The 17,265-nt window shown below is 49.8% G+C and overlaps 5 protein-coding genes across 5 annotated transcripts; 4 read left to right on the forward strand and 1 right to left on the reverse strand.

Moving 5' to 3' along the window:
- Positions 1-1,361: 1,361 nt before the first annotated feature.
- Z518_06160 (uncharacterized protein) lies at positions 1,362-2,675 on the reverse strand (the record flags this gene model as incomplete). Its single annotated transcript, XM_013416970.1, has 1 exon — positions 1,362-2,675. The coding sequence occupies one exon, from the start codon at positions 2,673-2,675 to the stop codon at positions 1,362-1,364; it is 1,314 nt and encodes a 437-aa protein (XP_013272424.1).
- Positions 2,676-4,005: 1,330 nt separating this feature from the next.
- On the forward strand, positions 4,006-4,800 carry Z518_06161 (uncharacterized protein; the record flags this gene model as incomplete). The annotated part of the gene is made up of 1 exon (XM_013416971.1): positions 4,006-4,800. One exon carries the CDS (start codon positions 4,006-4,008, stop codon positions 4,798-4,800), a length of 795 nt encoding a protein of 264 aa, XP_013272425.1.
- A 654-nt stretch (positions 4,801-5,454) lies between these two features.
- Z518_06162 (uncharacterized protein) lies at positions 5,455-8,813 on the forward strand (the record flags this gene model as incomplete). Its single annotated transcript, XM_013416972.1, has 3 exons — positions 5,455-7,651; positions 7,710-7,939; positions 8,022-8,813. 3 exons carry the CDS (start codon positions 5,455-5,457, stop codon positions 8,811-8,813), a joined length of 3,219 nt encoding a protein of 1,072 aa, XP_013272426.1.
- Positions 8,814-10,058: 1,245 nt separating this feature from the next.
- Z518_06163 (uncharacterized protein) lies at positions 10,059-10,661 on the forward strand (the record flags this gene model as incomplete). The annotated part of the gene is made up of 1 exon (XM_013416973.1): positions 10,059-10,661. The coding sequence occupies one exon, from the start codon at positions 10,059-10,061 to the stop codon at positions 10,659-10,661; it is 603 nt and encodes a 200-aa protein (XP_013272427.1).
- A 3,527-nt stretch (positions 10,662-14,188) lies between these two features.
- On the forward strand, positions 14,189-17,256 carry Z518_06164 (uncharacterized protein; the record flags this gene model as incomplete). The annotated part of the gene is made up of 5 exons (XM_013416974.1): positions 14,189-14,445; positions 14,501-14,702; positions 14,758-15,239; positions 15,295-15,577; positions 16,648-17,256. 5 exons carry the CDS (start codon positions 14,189-14,191, stop codon positions 17,254-17,256), a joined length of 1,833 nt encoding a protein of 610 aa, XP_013272428.1.
- Between the last annotated feature and the right edge of the window lie 9 nt (positions 17,257-17,265).

The raw sequence follows: 17,265 nt of genomic DNA on the forward strand, positions 1-17,265 counted from the left end.
AGCATTCAGCCGACCTACAGTAAAGCTATGCCGTCAATCTCGAAATTCCTTGCAGCTTATTGGCTTCGTGTCAGAAAAGGCCTGTGCGAAAAGCGAATTTTTCCTCAGGTCCCCTACAAAAGCGTATCGGATGCTAGAGCAAGGTTTGAGAACACTGATGTTGGTCGGCAAGTAATCTCCGACGCAGTCTCCCAATCCGAAGAATAGTTTTCTTCCTCTCCGAAACAAACAACGTCCATTTGGCAGTATGATAAGCCGACCAGGCTGGAATTCAACGATGTAACCGAAGCAAGAATTCGGGTGGCCCAGCCGAAGTCTGCAGAGTGAAGGCCTGAGTCACTCCACTCCTGTCTGGCGTGTTCAACGGTTGGGGACCATGTATTGTGCTGATCGACAGCCAGTCCATGATCTTTTCAAGTCTTAGCAAGTCCGAACAATTGAGGTGATGGGTCGTGAAACAGGTATTAGGTCAGCAAAGAGACTCGACACAGTCCAGAAGGTACGACTGTACCTCATTTCTAGCTATTTGGTGGTGAGTGACATGACACTAACCCACAGTCGCCAGGAGATACCGCTATCATAATCGACCCACGTAGCTTCACCCTATCGGAACGGGGTGCCATGAATAGAACGAGGGAGGTCGTAGCGGTGTTAGGTCGGACAGTGCTGGCTGGATTGTCGTGCTGGTGTTGCATGATTGCTGGGATTGTGTTGGAGAAGAATGAAGAAGAGCTCTATACCATGTCAGTCCGATGGGAAAGGGGGCAAATGAGTAAGCCAATGAGTCTGATTTCAAGGTCGAATTGATGAATACCATTCTCAAGTTAACATTTTACTCAGTCAACGACTCGCACTGGGATAGAGGACAATACAAGCTCAGATGGACGATGATGTATTTTTAATTCTGAGAGCTGGCGTTTCCAAATAGAGGCAGGAATCATTTTGCTCCGGTACGGATGGAATCAAAGGAGGACTGGAAGCTAATCAGAGCGACACTGTTCCTGAAGCTCATGTTGATGGAGAGGATGCCCGCAGAAGTTGAATATTGGGTATCTTCGAAGTGATGAGGTAGTAAATGGATGGTACCCGACCGATGAAATCCGTGTCGGGCTGGGCCCCCGGCGAAGACTGTCAGCCCTTCAAACAGGAAGATGAAAGGATTGAGGATCTTCTCCAAAGAATGAAGACAGGCCAGTTTTGACTTTTGTGGAATGGGGGATCCTCAAGCAAAAAGAGCTTCTCCTGGGACGATGATTATTTGCTTTAACAGCCAGCACCCAATTTCCCTTCAAGAACGGTTTCATCGCCATAACCCATCGTCAGCGTCGGTTTTCACAAAGACGTGATCATCCGAAAACATCCTAAACAGCCAGGCTACTAACTCCTAATTCGCCAGTCATCCAAGCAGGGAGCTTATCCAGATCAACATAACCTGGCTCCAACTGTGCAAGATTTTTCAATCCCGAGAACACATCGCCGCCTGAAAACGTGAGACCAATATCTCCTGTTTGTTCTTCTCCCCACTCTGAATAACCCTCCAGATCTTTTGGGATCACATTATTGATTTTTACGTGCACCCGGTCCAGCGGAGCGTGGCGCTTCCCCGTCATCTGACCAAACCGCTTTTCAACAAGTATTTGCCTCTCATCGCGCGTTTCGACTTCCTTACGAATTTGAACGTCGACCGGGCTCTGATTTGGAGTTTGACTGTCCCCTGCAAAGGCGCTGTATGCCCCTCCTCCTGTTCCAGGCCTTTGGTTGCCTCTCAGTTCACAAATGCTGCGGAGGGACCTTGCGGTGAGTTTTGTTGATTCGAGTGCCCATCTTTCTTGTGGCCGAGACAGCGCCTTTGGTATTGCTTCTAGGACGATCTTCTTCATGGCCGCGATATCCACTTTCGCCATGGCTCTACCCTTCGAGTCTCTGGCACCTTTGGCCCTCCCGCTCGAACCCGAGGAACCGGACAAGGAGATGTAAACGTTGGGGCAGCTGTCAGGAAGTGCGATGTACATAACTCTCCCCGCATCTGTGGCATATTTGGCACGTCGGGGAATAGTTGACCGCGTAGGCCCGAATGCCGCATGTGGTGTGATGTAAAGTCGAATTATGTCGAGCTTATACGGTGGAGGCATTCGGTGAAGGTGGTAGTCTGCTTTGACCAGAGGAGAGATTTCCTCCTTGAGCGCGGACACGAAGGCCTGAGCAGAGACTTGCGGATATTTGAGGTTGTTTTCATGGTTGCTTAGTTTGCGCCTCTTTGTCGGAGGTTGAGATTCGTCGTCCCCAGGGAGTTTCTGCTCTTCTGCTTCAAGGGGCACAAGTCGAAGGGCGCTCCATCTCAGGGCAGTGTCATTTTGTTCCAGGTATGCAAAGTCAGTCATCGCATGTTGTTGTAATGACAGTCCTCTGCGCCAATCGCCATCAACGATCCGGTCAATGACATCCCGCTTGGAAATATGTGTGCTCTCTTCCTTGAGTTGATGATATATCGTGCGCAGGGCTTCGATGCTCTTGGCTGGAGTGTGCAGATAGTCTTCCTCATCGGCCTCGAATAGTCTGCGATTGCTCAAGAGGTAGGGCGTGGACGTGCGATTTGGTTGTAGCCATTTCAGCGCAAGATCGATCACTGCTTCTCGTGACAGTCTATTGAGAGATTTGACGAGGACAGGCGCCATTGGGATACAATATGTGGGATTGTTTACATGTGGAGGAGGGAACAAAACCATTTACCAATTCGGCCCAAGTAAATAAACCCGAGTCGGGGGTATGTCACGTGAACGTAAAGGGGGGGTTGTCAAAGACAACAATATCACATGACTTGTTTCCTATTGATTATCCACCGCTTCGCAGGATGACCTCAAGTAGTACTTGGCAGCAGGAGAAGACGACCAATACATACTAGAGCAGTATGTACGAAATATTTGCCTATCAGAATGGGATGACCATTCGAATGATAATGATGATATGGAGCTAGACCAACCCCACACCAGACGCCGCCACGGTGTCAGAGGGAGGGCGCCTAGTGGAGGAGGGTTGAGGAGCAGACTGGGTCTCTATGCCCTGCATGTCATAGCACGAACGTTTAGATATCACGAACACGAAGACAACCGCTCAGGGAGCGTGGGCATTTTCACGGGACAGTCACCTGTGCAAGGAGACGGACAAGTTCTTAAGTTCTTGGGCCCTTCTGATTTGTGATCTGGACCGGAAAGAGGTATGGTAACTTGCCTAGGTGAGTATGAAAAATGTAAGAGGGCGGCGATGAGCGCCGGTGTGCGGCCCACCAAAACTCAGCCGGAAAAATCAACTTCTGCTGAGTTCGGACCTGATGGTCGGCATTTTGGCATGAGATCATGATGAGCATTACCCACGATGGATGGCAAAATAGGCGAAATGAATGGTGTGGCCACGGAGGTATGAAATTTATAATAAATCACTCTGAGTAACTGAATACTTGGAAAGCCCTCGTCGAGGGGTTTAGTAAAAGGATTTGTCAAGGCGATTGGTGCCAATTCTGGGTGCAATTCCCGAAGCGAGCCCAGTCCCCACGACGGGCATCTCGAGCCTCTGCCACTGCAAAACCTTGCGTTTTGTCGGCCCCCGCCTTTCACACCTGATTCTTTTCGTACCGCAGTCTGCAGCAGTTCGCAGATTTTGCGTCCTTCATTCTCCCCCATCGTCGTTCACAATTATCATCACCCCATTCTTCCTCACATACCCAGTTGTACGACAAATCCTTCTCCTTTCTCACCCAAGTTGGGGAATTGAGTGCCCTCTGCTAGGCGGACCCCCTGACAAGAGCGACCTCGGGCTGCAGAAATTCACCACCACCGCATCCGTTTGCTTGGTCATAATACGCCCTTTATCGACCAACAGCGATTCCATACCCTGTATCTTCCCTTTGACACCAATTGACCATTCTTCATGACAACGCCACCATCCTGTATCCACTGCTAGAAGTGCGAGGTTGTAGGAGCGCATGAGGTGTTGATCGCTGGGACGACGATGTCAGGATATCGAGGCCGGACTGGGCCGAATTTTTCAGAGTACCTGAACAATCTCAATACTCTGAACACATCGCCCTACGACCAGGAGCAATTCGCAACGGACGATCTCGACCTAAATCAGGATTTGGCCATGTTTACAAATACTGACTTTACTCATTTCGATATTCCTCTACCCGAAGATGGCTCGTTCCAGTTTGACCTCAATGACCCCAAGAACAACCAGAACGTGAAATATGAAGAACTTCTTTCCGGACCTGAACCCGTTCGAAATTATCAGCCTTCCACTATGACTACATCGGCGGCAGAATCATCTCCCTACTATGCCACATACAACACCCCTATTCAACCTGCACCAGCCCCAGGGTTTGGCAACGTTGAAAACCCAAACTCCTCCAGTGCTCCCGCAGCAGGTGGCCCGCATAACTCTCGGAGAAAAGGCGAACCAGTCGATCTCGACGCGTTAAGCCCTGAGGAGAAGTCGCGATTGGCAGCTGAGGAGGATAAAAGAAGGCGCAACACGGCCGCCAGTGCACGGTTTCGAGTCAAGAAGAAGCAGAGAGAACAGGCCTTAGAACGAACCGTGAAAGACGTTCAAGATAAGAATTCCAAATTGGAGGCCAAGATTGCCCAATTGGAAATGGAGAACAAATGGCTCAAAGATTTGATCACAGAGAAGAACGGTCTTCAATCTAAGGAGGAGATGGCTGCCGCCTACCATCAATACCGCAAAGAGAGTGAGGAACGAGAAGTCAAAAAGTCTATCGAGCACACGACTGGGGTGGGCACGGAGTGAATATCAACCAAACGAAAGGAAATTGTACGAGTTTTGTTCTATTGACTGGACATGTGGCTTTAATGATACCAGATAAACCAGACAATATGAGATAAATGTTGCTCGTCTTAGCATCTCCTGCTTCTATGCAGTCCTTCGGTAGCCACCATTTCGAAATTGCCTGGATGAGACGAATCGTCACGAGATGTGCACCGGGTGAATGCGGTGGTCGGTAGCTCCTATTGGCCGCGAGCGGTCTGTTTTAGTAATGCACCAGGCTCCAGAATCGTAGATTCGCTGTCGCACCGCAAGTCTTCCTATGTACGGAGTGACTTTGCAGTACCGCGCCCGCTTTTTGCCTCACACGCGCCTACCACACAATTGTCACCACTTGTCGGTTCGCTCGTTTGCGAGTCTCAAACAAACCTCGTGGCGCTGGCATCATCATCATCATCTGTCTGCGACTCAGCATTTCATCTCTTGCCCTATCTATCCCAAGAGATTCATCCTGCTCTAACTTACCGGAAGCAGTGCCACATCATTCATCCATCCCACTTCAGTGCATTATCAAACCAACAAAAACCCCGTATCGACAGAGCCTCAAAACCTGCCCACTGGCACACTCCCAGTGCAACCCACGCTCACTGAGCGCTCACCCCTTTACCTTCTTCAACCATGTCGGTAACCGTCGCTGAGCTTGACGCAACCGTCAAGGCCTTCCAAGAAGGCAAGGGCGATATCCAGAAGCAGGCTCAGCAAAAGCTCAACGAGTTCAAATCAAATCCAGATTCCTGGTTGATGGTGGACAAGATTTTGCAAGAGGCTACGTACATGCCAACAAAATACCTGGGGCTTCAAGTGCTGGATGATGTTGTTAACACTCGTTGGAAGGTTCTACCACGAAATCAATGTTTGGGAATCCGCAATTTCGTTGTCAACCAGATCTTGCAGGCTTCAGAGACCGAAGAATCTCTCAAGGCCAACAAGCTCTTCGTCAACAAGCTCGATCTGACTCTGGTCACCATTCTGAAGCAAGAATGGCCTCATCATTGGCCGACGTTCATCAACGAGATCATCTCCGCTTGCCACACGGGGTTGTCAGTCTGTGAAAACAATATGACCATTCTCCGCCTACTCTCCGAGGAGGTCTTTGACTTTTCTCAGGACCAGATGACCTCGACCAAGGCCAAAAACCTGAAAACCACCATGTGCGCCGAGTTCTCCTCGATTTTTCAGTTGTGCAATGAAGTCCTCACCACAGCCGACTCGATAAGCCTGGTGAAAGCGACCCTCGAGACCTTGCTCCGATTCCTGAACTGGATCCCGCTCGGATTCATCTTCGAGACCAAACTCATCGACACCTTGGTGACCCGTTTCCTCGAAGTCGACCAATTTCGTAACATCACCCTCAAGTGCTTGACCGAAATCGGTGGACTTCAGCTCGGCCAGCAGTATGAATATGACGATAAACTCGTCCAAATGTTCACCGAGACATTGACGGTCGTCGCCAGAACCCTGTCTCTCGACACCGACTTCCGCGAGGCATATGCAAAGGCGAAGCCTTCCGAACAAGAATACATTCTCAATCTAGCCATCTTCCTCTGCAACTATTTCTCAGTACACCTCCAGACAATCGAAAGACTGCCCAATACCGACTATCTGCTTCACGGTCATTTCTACCTCATCAAGATCAGTCTGATTGACGACCGCGAGATTTTCAAGATCTGTCTGGAATATTGGAATAAATTGGTCCAAGAACTGTATGAAGAGATGCAGCAACTCCCAATCACCGAGCTGAACCCACTGGTCAATATGGGTGTCAGTGGATTGGCAAATGGTGGCGCACCTCATCCCAGCACCCTTGCAAACTATCCTCTACGCAAACACAAGTATTCCCAAGTCCTGTCAAGTTTGCGTCAAGTCATGGTCGAAAAGATGGTCCGCCCCGAAGAAGTACTGATCGTCGAAAATGACGAGGGAGAAATTGTGCGGGAATTCGTCAAGGAGAGTGACACCATTCAGCTCTACAAAACGACCCGCGAATGCTTGGTGTATCTCACTCACTTGGATGTAGTCGATACTGAAAATATCATGTCAGAGAAGCTTCAAAGACAAGTCGATGGATCTGAGTGGTCTTGGAACAACTGCAACACTCTCTGCTGGGCGATCGGCTCGATATCCGGTGCCATGAATGAAGAGACCGAGAAACGATTCTTGGTCACTGTGATCAAAGACCTTCTTGGATTGACGGAGATGAAGCGCGGCAAGGACAACAAAGCGGTGGTGGCCAGTAACATTATGTACATTGTCGGGCAATACCCACGATTCCTCAAGGCGCATTGGAAATTTTTGAAGACTGTCGTCAACAAGCTGTTTGAATTTATGCACGAGACTCACGAGGGTGTTCAAGATATGGCGTGCGATACGTTCATCAAGATTGCCAACAAGTGCAAGCGACATTTTGTCGCTCTGCAACCTGGCGAGACCGAGCCCTTCATCGACGAGATTGTGCGCAACATGCGGAAGATTACATGCGATCTCACACCGCAACAAGTGCACACCTTTTACGAAGCTTGTGGTTATATGATTTCCGCGCAGGGTCAGAAGAGTGTGCAGGATCGACTCATCGACAATCTCATGTCCCTTCCGAACGCCGCCTGGGACAATGTCATCCAGCAAGCAAATTCCAATCCCGCCATCCTTCAAGACGCAGACACGATCAAGGTGATCGGAAACATTATGAAGACTAACGTGGCAGCATGTTCGTCAATCGGGAGCTATTTCTACTCGCAGATTGGCCGCATCTATCACGATATGCTCAATATGTACCGGGCTTCAAGTCAACTGATCTCGGATTCTGTTGCTTCGGGAGGTAAGTACAGGGGGGGACCTGAAAATCGCGGGCGCGCCTCATGCTCACCAAATTGCAGGCAACGTTGCGACCAAGACACCAAAAGTTCGAGGTCTACGGACCATCAAGAAAGAGATTCTCAAGCTCGTGGACATCTACGTTCAGAAAGCTGATGACCTGCAAATGGTTAATGACAGCATGGTACCGCCGTTGCTGGATGCCATTTTGCTTGACTACCAGCGCAATGTACCCGATGCTCGAGATGCCGAAGTCCTGAGTGTGACCACCACTATCATCCACAAGCTACATGTACGTTGGACCCCAAAGAGATCTCGGCATCTGGTCAGAGACGTGAAAGACATTCGAGAACTTTATTGCTGACGTTCCGCAGAATCTGATGGACGACAAGATCTCGCCAATTATGGACAGTATCTTCGAATGTACTCTGGAGATGATCAACAAAGATTTCCACGAATACCCCGAATTCCGCGTTGAGTTTTTCAAACTCCTCCAGGCAATCAACCTGTTCTGCTTCCCCGCCCTCCTGAAACTTGACGGCCGACAATTCAAGTTTGTCATGGACTCTTGCATGTGGGCCAGTAAGCACGATAACCGAGAAGTCGAGAACACCGGGTTGTCCATGTGCTTGGAGCTGATCAATAACATGGCCGAGACAGATCCCCAGACTGCGGGGATCTTCTTCCAACAATTCTACATCTCCATCCTCCAAGATGTCTTCTTTGTCCTTACTGATTCAGACCACAAGGCGGGATTCAAATCACAGTGCCTGCTGTTGGCTCGCATGTTCCAACTGGTGGAGGCCAACAAGATTTCACAGCCCTTGTATCAACCCGACCAAGCCCCCCCGGGCACCTCGAACAAGCAGTTCGTCAGCGAATTTACCGCCAACCTCCTCCAGCGCGCCTTCCCCAACCTAAAGGAGGTACAGATCCAGCATTTTGTCACTGGACTCTTCACTCTGAATGAGGACACTACCAAGTTCAGGACTCATCTACGTGACTTCTTGATCTCCCTCAAGGAATTTGCGGGTGACAATGCCGAGCTCTATGCTGAAGAGCGAGAACAAGAAAAGAAGGATCTTGCAGATGCTGAACGCGAACGGGCCATGAAAGTGGGCGGCCTCATCAAGCCTGCAGACCTCGACCAGGATGATGAGCTGTGACTAGAAGAAGAGTTACGAACTGAATTTGCGATACGCTCCGCACAAGGGCGAGAAGTTACCGAACCTTCAGTGGAACACTCCGCAATGGAGCAGCCCAGTCCAAGAGACGGTCTGGAGGACGGCTGGCTCTTCTACAAATGCTGACCACACAATATGGTGGGATGGATAAGGGGGATGTGTTGATGATCCGACGCCACCGAGAAATGCATACCTATGTTTTCCTTGTGTTATGTTGTGATACCAAAAAGCATAGCCTTTCGGCATACTAGTTAGATCACTGCTTCAAAGACTTTCTTGGGCACTTTTTCTGGCCTGGACACCGACACTCGGCGGAATAGGCCCGCTGTCGCCAGATGAGCTGAGGGGCAATGATAACCTGAAAACCCATAGGGAACCATAAGGAGATGTGATACGACACAGACGGCGTCAACAGCAAACGACGATTCTTTGGACCCTTTAGAATTGATTAAGTACAGCCAGGAAGTCAAATTCAAGCATTCAGCTGAAGTCTCTGAAGGTGTGTGTCGATGGCATCCTCTGTCTCGTTGCCTCGTATAAAGTGAAATGCTTTTTTCGCTTTGGGAGCAGTCCATCTGATCGAGCTCAGACGCAGTCCGGAACCGTGGCGGCAGTCATGAGATCAGGACAGGTCGGCCTGGATGATAGGAAGAATTAGCAGTAATACGGATCTGGGCCATATGACATGCAAATCCTCGTGGCCAGAATCATTATGCAAGTAAGAACGAAAAAGGGTGATGCTGGGCTGAAATTCGACGCAGTCTGACGGGGACTCATGCTAGAACCGACCACGCAACCTGAGCAGTCTGACAAGGCAAGTTGTCTAAACCTCGAAGGAGAGACAAGACCACTGACGTAGGTCACTTGATCGGATTTTCTGCGTCTTTGCTGCATTTGCGTCCGTGTCAGTATTTCGCCGCAATTTCATTCCTCTGTCTGTGCTGGAACAACAAAAACAATTAGTATCCCCTCTGGATTTGCTCTGACCACCAAGTCAAAATCGTCCTTTGTACTAATTAGTATTTGCTCCAATTCCCAAATCCAGAGTGTCTTTCGTTTTTTCTCTCGTTAGCCTCTGTCATTCAAGCGGCTTTGGCTTTTCATCTTCGCGCAGCCGCCGCCCTTTTCACCTGTTCAATTCAGATCCGTCAGCACAAAAATAACCAAATCAAGAGTTGTAAGCAGATTCTCGGTGCCTTGAGAGCTCTCTAGATCCAGCTATCAGCAATGCCACCATCTACTGCTGCGACTACGGCAGCCTCACCACTTGAGCAACCAAGGCTGAATAATGCACACAACCCTCCACGACCGGGTGGTTCAAGGCATCTCGCAGTCAACCAAACCGACTCTCCCTCCCGCCACTCTTCCACCGGCTCCGCAACTCAAACCGTCACTCCGATCGACTCGGCCTCGTCCCGCTCCGCCTCTCCAGAGCCACTTGTCCTACACCTTCGCGGAGCACACAACGCCTCTGGAACCAATACTGCACGCGGACATCGGCGACAAATCACCTGGGCAGAAGATGTAATAGACAACGAGGGACTGGGCCGCAAATCAAGCAAGGTGTGCTGCATATACCACAAGACGAGGGAATTTGGGGAGAGTTCAAGCGAGGAGGACAGTTCGAGTGACAGTGATTCCGGCGACAGTGACGCCGACGGAAGCGATAGTCCAGATGACGGTGGAGCCAGAATGAGCGGGAATAGGAGAGGACACAAGCACGGAGATGATTGCGGTCATGGAAAAGGCAAAGGCAGGAGAATGCCCAGCCCAAATGCGTATGAAAAAATGCCAAAGTACGGCCCGAGACAAGGTAGAGCAAGAAGTTAAAATGCTCAGGAGCAATGGAAGGATGCTTAACAATGAAGACTGCAGGAGAGGTGACGCTTAGATTTCCACATCTGATTACGGAGGATCCAGCCATGACGAGTCAAATCTTAATCGTGCAACACGGACTAGGATGCGGCAAAACACCTGGATGGCACGAATTGAGCGAGGGCGTTCACAGGAGTGCTGGACCGATGGTATTGATGGAGGGATGCAAGCGTGTTCTAAAATTCCAATGGCAGATCCCAGACGACCCTGATCCTACGCTTTTCCCATCTCATTGCTTCCTGCGACAATCATTGCATCTGGTTCTGAATATCAATGGTCTTCATGGTCATTTCTCTTACTGTGCATCCCTGGAATTATACCACAGAAACGTGGTTACCCACTAAGGATTTCACCGGCAGTTGCCAAACATTGACTGCGCTGGCTTTCCGGATTCCAGTTTGGCATTTTGGGTGGCATAAGCGGAGTATCAAAGATACGATTTTCATACCAAATCTGCAAGAAGGGCGTCTGAGAGGAATGGTGATCATTCCTTATTGATATGGCAGGAAGGACGATTTCGGTGTCCAGGAGGCAGAGTGGGATGACATCCCTAACAAGTGGTATCGAAAATGATCGTCAGGCGACCGAAATTCGAGACACCATGGCTACTAGAGACACCTCGGCGCGAGTGACAATTGCGATCCGTTGACCAGTCTTCGACCTGAAGTTCTGTCCCCTCTCTGGACTGTTGATGGATGTAGAATCTGACGATGGTTTGCCGCGACAGGTTTAGGTTTGCAGCCCAATATTGCGGAATGCGGACAGCGCCAGGACTTTTGGTGTTCAACTCACACCTTAGAGGCGAAAATTTCCCATCGGTTATGATATTCGTCAATTGTCCGGATAGGATTAAGGTGACTGAAGCTCTGTTAGTGCGCGGCTCAACGGCTGCGCCGCAAGGGGTCAGGGGCTTTGCAAGTTTGTTAGTGTTGGGTTAGGACGTGGGTTCAAAGCAATGTACACCTTTACGCCATCGAGGAGAATAGCTACATAGAGAAAACTCGGTCATATTCAGGAACCAATAACGGTTTCCTTGCGACCGAGTGAGATTTTGAGACGAATGGAGGCTCTGTCTAGGATCCCTGGAAAAACGATGACTGGTGGGAGTAACGAATCCCATGGCTGCCAAGGGTCTACATAGTACATGGTATTTAGGTATCTGACGTTTTGCGTATAGCGCCCCCCTTAAGGGTTTTGAGGGGAGGACAAGAACTACAATAAACTGGCACTCGTCTGGTGCGGCCAAATCACAGGTGGCAGTAACACAAAATGAGAGTTACATCCTTTGGCTATCTGGTGAGCGATGGCTCGTTCAGCCAGCCTTGGAGTATGCCTGTCGTCGACCTCGACTTCATGTTTCATACACTTGGGACATGGTGCATGGTGCGTGGCTGCGCCGTGTTCTTTGATTTTCCACACTAAACAAAACTAGTTGACCGTCGCTCTCCAGTCCCTCCACAATTTTTCAGGCTAATGTCGACGTCGGCCGAATCCTTCGGGCACATACTGGGACGCCGTACGTATTGTGGAAGGCCCATCACAGATCATTTCCAAGTGTGAACCTTGATGTCTCCATGTCCAACGTCCCTTGCTGCCTAGCGAAAGATTTTCACACAAACAGGTACGAATGGGTACAGAAGAGGGGGGGAAATTCAGACATCCAGACCAGCAATCTCTTCCCTATCCCGCCTTTCCGACTCGAGGGCGGCTTCGATACGCTTCCCCATCTCCATGATAAGTGAACCTTCACTTTGAGGCGAAAGGACAAGATCACGATTCCAGCCAGGGTTCTGTAGCCTCTTGGTCCTAGTCTCCCGATTCTTCCCATCGACATGCTTATTCGAGGTTTGAGATATCTGTAACGGAGGCTAGCACCGTGACCACCTCACCTCTAAAGCAACGAAGCACTGCAGAGTCCAACAAGTAGCTAACTCTGCATAAAACCACAAGCGTCAGCTTCGGCGTCTCCACGACGTTTCCGCAACATCCGAGAATCAGCGATAGACTCCTCCAGGAGCAACAGGTTTGGTCGGAAGTAGAGAACCAGTTGAACTGGGAACTTGGGTTGTGGATAACCAAAAGGCCGATCACCACTGTGCTTTTGTCCAGGTCATCCCCCCAAACTGGCGGAAGGCGGAAATGGTCGTCGAATTCGAACTGGATCCTTTCAGCAAGGCCTCGTTCACCAGTCAATCCCGGCGATCAGAGACAGCCATGGACAATGTACGGCAAAACCATTCACAAGGACGCACAATACGAGCCGGAGAAACTTTTGATACAATTGAGCATTTCGTATCAACTCAGGATCATGGCATTTCTCGGTCGCCAGAGCAAGGGTCGTCCTGCCGTACCAAATTCTATACCTGGCTTCAAACACAAGAAAAAAAAGTTTACCTTAGAAGTCAAATTTCTCAACACTCACGCGAATCGATTGTTTGTTTGGCTGTGTGCTGCTACTGGCCGTGTCCCTACAGTAGCTTTCGCGCTTGCTGATCAATTCCCCCTCAATCCGGGGAAAGATCATGCAAGGAACCAAACGTCATCTCGCCCATAATCTCCCGAGCCTCACCGTGACTCCACCACTGGCAAGTACTCTGCTACTATGTAGTAAATTGCAATCCCGACGCCTTGTCCCCGGCGACGCTGACCGACTTGACATTTTCAATGTTTCGACAACGGCGACAAGAAGGGATACCCTCGTATCCTCTTCCACCCGGTCACGTTGGCAGTCTTGGTTAGCGCATTGAGATGTTGTCCAGAGGTCTAGGCCACAAAGCTCAAATGTCACAGTACAAATGAACACAACAAGTAAGATCAACATAGTCTCCAACAGGAGGCCCTCCATGTAGAGAACCGTTAACCTTCGGTACCAGAGCTATATTTCCACCTCTTTCCACCTTTGCTAAATGTTGGTGTTGAGCCTGATGCGCCTTTGATTCCAGGTTTGTCCCCCCAATAAACGCTAAAAACATCATTGCTCCCGCTAGCGTTCCCACTTACCAGTTACAACTTGCTCGATCATCAAACGCAATTGATAGATAATGACCTAGCCATGTTTGCCGCTATCGAACTAATCCCAAAACAGTACCATTGGCGGTTGAGATCCACTCAGGCACATCCGGATCAGCCTTCCCCGGCGAGTTCTAGCTGTTTCAACACCGACTATTCCTTGCCCCAGGTTTCCATCGAACCGTTCACTCTTTCTACGCCCAAACTTGGGCCGTTCTTGAAAAGATTGACCCGGAAGCTAACGAGCGAATGCGCCCGGTACGTGCAGGGATGAGTGAAGTTTTTTTCCCCTTAGCTCTCATGGTCATGGATTCACCCGGTTGACACGCCACACTCTGGCAATCCTCACTTGCATATCAAAGCCTGATGAAAGACAAAAGCATGATCCCTCCCGGCCACGTCTGTCAATTCTCATCTTCATCACTTGGTTCTCGGAATGTTCGAACGGTGGGACTCACCGACCTACTATCGCTATGTCGACGACATCGTCAGAGATTCAGGCGTTGGAGATTGCTGAGAAGGTCACCTCTATCTTCTCTGTTGTTGGCGCAGCCTTCATCATCTCGACATTCCTGTCGGGCAGCAAATTTCGCAAACCAATCAACAGACTGGTCTTTTATGCGGCATGGGGAAACCTCTTTGCCAATATCGCGACTCTCATATCTAGGTCCGGCATCAACTCGGGTGTCACGTCCCCATTATGCCAGTTCCAAGGCTTTCTGATTCAATGGTGAGCCTCCAACTGAAGAACCTACCCCACCTCTCGTCATTGAACTAGGTGACAGGTTTATGCCCGCTGATGCGTTATGGACTTTTTCTATGGCTTGCAACGTCTACCTTTCCTTTTTTCGTCAATATGACGCATCCCAGCTACGTGGCCTGGAATGGAAATATCTGGGAGCGTGTTATGGCATTCCTTTCGTTCCTGCGCTGGTCTATCTGTTCATCAGTTCTGGCCCCAAGGGCAAGATCTATGGAGACGCAGTTGTACGTGCCTGTGTTTTTCCTCCTTGTTGCTCTCCTCGCTCACATTTTTCCCCAGTTGTGGTGCTGGGTATCCCAAGAATGGAATGCCCTCCGGATCGCAGTATTCTACGGTCCGGTTTGGGTCGTCATCCTGGTCACCATGTTCATATACATCAAGGTCGGCATGGTGGTATTCCGATGGCGCAAACAGCTGCTTTCCACGGGCCACAGTGGGCCCAAGGTTGAAACTCCACCTCATGATTATGCCATGAGAGACCTATCGACATCACCAGCTTCTCAGAGAAGATATGAGGTTACCATTACCAGCCAGGTTCCGCACTCGCCAGATCGCAAACGAAGCCTAAGCTCTCCTAGAAATACCTACCTGGAGGATACTCGACCCACAAATCCAGGCCATGCCCGGTACCCATCCATTCAGGAGGCCCAGACCAATGTGGTTATCGAAAGGCCACCGATCAGAACGCTAGATGCAAACAAGGCCACATTGAGTTACTGCAAAACAGCTATGTTATTCTTCTTTGCCTTGCTCTGCACGTGGTACGTTCGCCTCAGACTCTCGGACGATCCTACGCACTAACATCGTTTGCTGTAGGGTGCCTTCCACCATCAACCGAGTCTATACTTTAGTCAGACCAGGGCATTCCGTCTTTGGGTTAGATTTTGCATCAGGACTGGTCCTTCCACTTCAGGGCTTCTGGAACACACTGATATATATTGTGATGAGCCTGCCGGCTTGCAGAGCATTATGTGCAGAGATCAGGGACCGCTTGTTCGGACCTGGAGCTCCTCATCCCAATCAAAGGAGTCCTTTCCTGACCTTACCGAAGCACAATCGCCGCATTCTAGGTTCCGCAGATACGAGAGCAGACATCTTAGTGAGCTTGGAGGGAAAGAATCGCGTCGTCCACCACCACTATACCAATCCACATCACCATATTATGGCAGAAGAGATGATAGGATCCGACCAGAAGTATACCCATGCCGGATGAGAATAAGGGCATAAGGATGTAGAATAAAATATATGTACAATACGGGAGGCTCATGTCCACTAGGAGTTCACGATTTCAGAGGCACAGATTCTACGTGGAGCGAACTCAACGGTCAGAGAGCCTAGCACTGCGCAGGTTACCTGTATGGCGCATGCTGGGCGCAAGCAACCCATTTGATTGTCAACAGATAGAGGCTGTTCTGTGGAAGGAGACGTCCCAGTCAATCAGAACGTTCCGCCGCCTCCTTAATCATGGGGTCCAATGCTGCGACCGCAACATGGGACCATCCGGCCGATGTCTACCTTGGTCAGCTCGTCTGTAAGATCATAAGCACCCACAAGGTCTTTCGAGGTCCTCAGCTCTCAATCTCTCCTCCGCTTCGTGTAGATTTCCCTTGTGCTAGAGCGCATAAAGTTATCTTCGTCACGGTTCCCCTGACATCCATTTAAGTCCTTTTGCTTCTGCCTCCTCGCTTGGAAGTCTTGTGTCGAACTTCTCTATCGGGCAGCCTCCAGAGTCAAAGATCGGGGAGATGTCATATCAACCGCTCTATGCTCGACCATCTAGGTTTGCCGACTCTGGTCGAGAGAGGCCCGTGTTGCCTCGTCCCACTCCCGGCCTTGCCCAAAGGTCCACGGCAATTGTACCACGGACTCCTCAAGAATGGAATCGTCACCGCAATCCGATCACTCAACTGTATCGCGATATGGAGCTGCCACTTAGAGAGGTCCAGAGAATCATGGAAACGGAGCATAGTTTCAAAGCTACGTGCGTGGCCACGGATGAGCATAAATAGCCTTCCCATTCCACAAAATTCACCACTTCTGTCCACGGCTAACAGATATTTCAGTAAGCGGATGTACAATACGAGATTCAACCAATGGAAAATTTGCAAGAACTACCGGGCTGAAGAGAAGGAACAGCTCGCAGCTCGCATTGCTTAAGCACATCTTTAGAACCGGTCAATCGATAACCTTACCTTCAAGGATCGCCCAGTGAAACTGGACCGTGTGCTCCGACATTGCAAGACTCTGATGCGGGATCGCGCAAAGACGAAAGCCCGCAAGAAAGCAAACTCGCCTATTGTCACAGACGACGACGATTCCTCCGATTCTCAGAACTCCCTGCCAGTCCAAGATAACATGGTTCAGGCGTATTCGAACACAGCCAAACGGCAATCCAACATAACTCCACAGTCAGGAATGACAACAACTAGCGCTTTGACTCCTTCGTCTTCTGAACCAACCGAAAATGATGACACCTCATACGAAATAATAGATCATGCAGACCTGAACATCCAGACATTGACGTCCAGCCCACCTATTTTTCCGCCGAAAGACACATTGAATGTGGAAGTGATTCTCCATCAAACGCAGTCATATTACCTGAATCACATGGGACAGATCCGCACACAAACAAAGGAAATGTACAGCGTTACAGATAGGACGAATATTTTCTGGTCACACGTCAAGTTTGCCATTTATTTTCTCAAGAGACAGTCGCCAACTCTCGCCTGGCCGCTCTTGAATGATGCATGTATGCTTAGCGGGAGATATGCTCTCTGATGCACCTGT

This window comes from Rhinocladiella mackenziei, assembly GCF_000835555.1.
Source record: "Rhinocladiella mackenziei CBS 650.93 unplaced genomic scaffold supercont1.4, whole genome shotgun sequence".
Lineage (NCBI taxonomy): Eukaryota > Fungi > Ascomycota > Eurotiomycetes > Chaetothyriales > Herpotrichiellaceae > Rhinocladiella > Rhinocladiella mackenziei.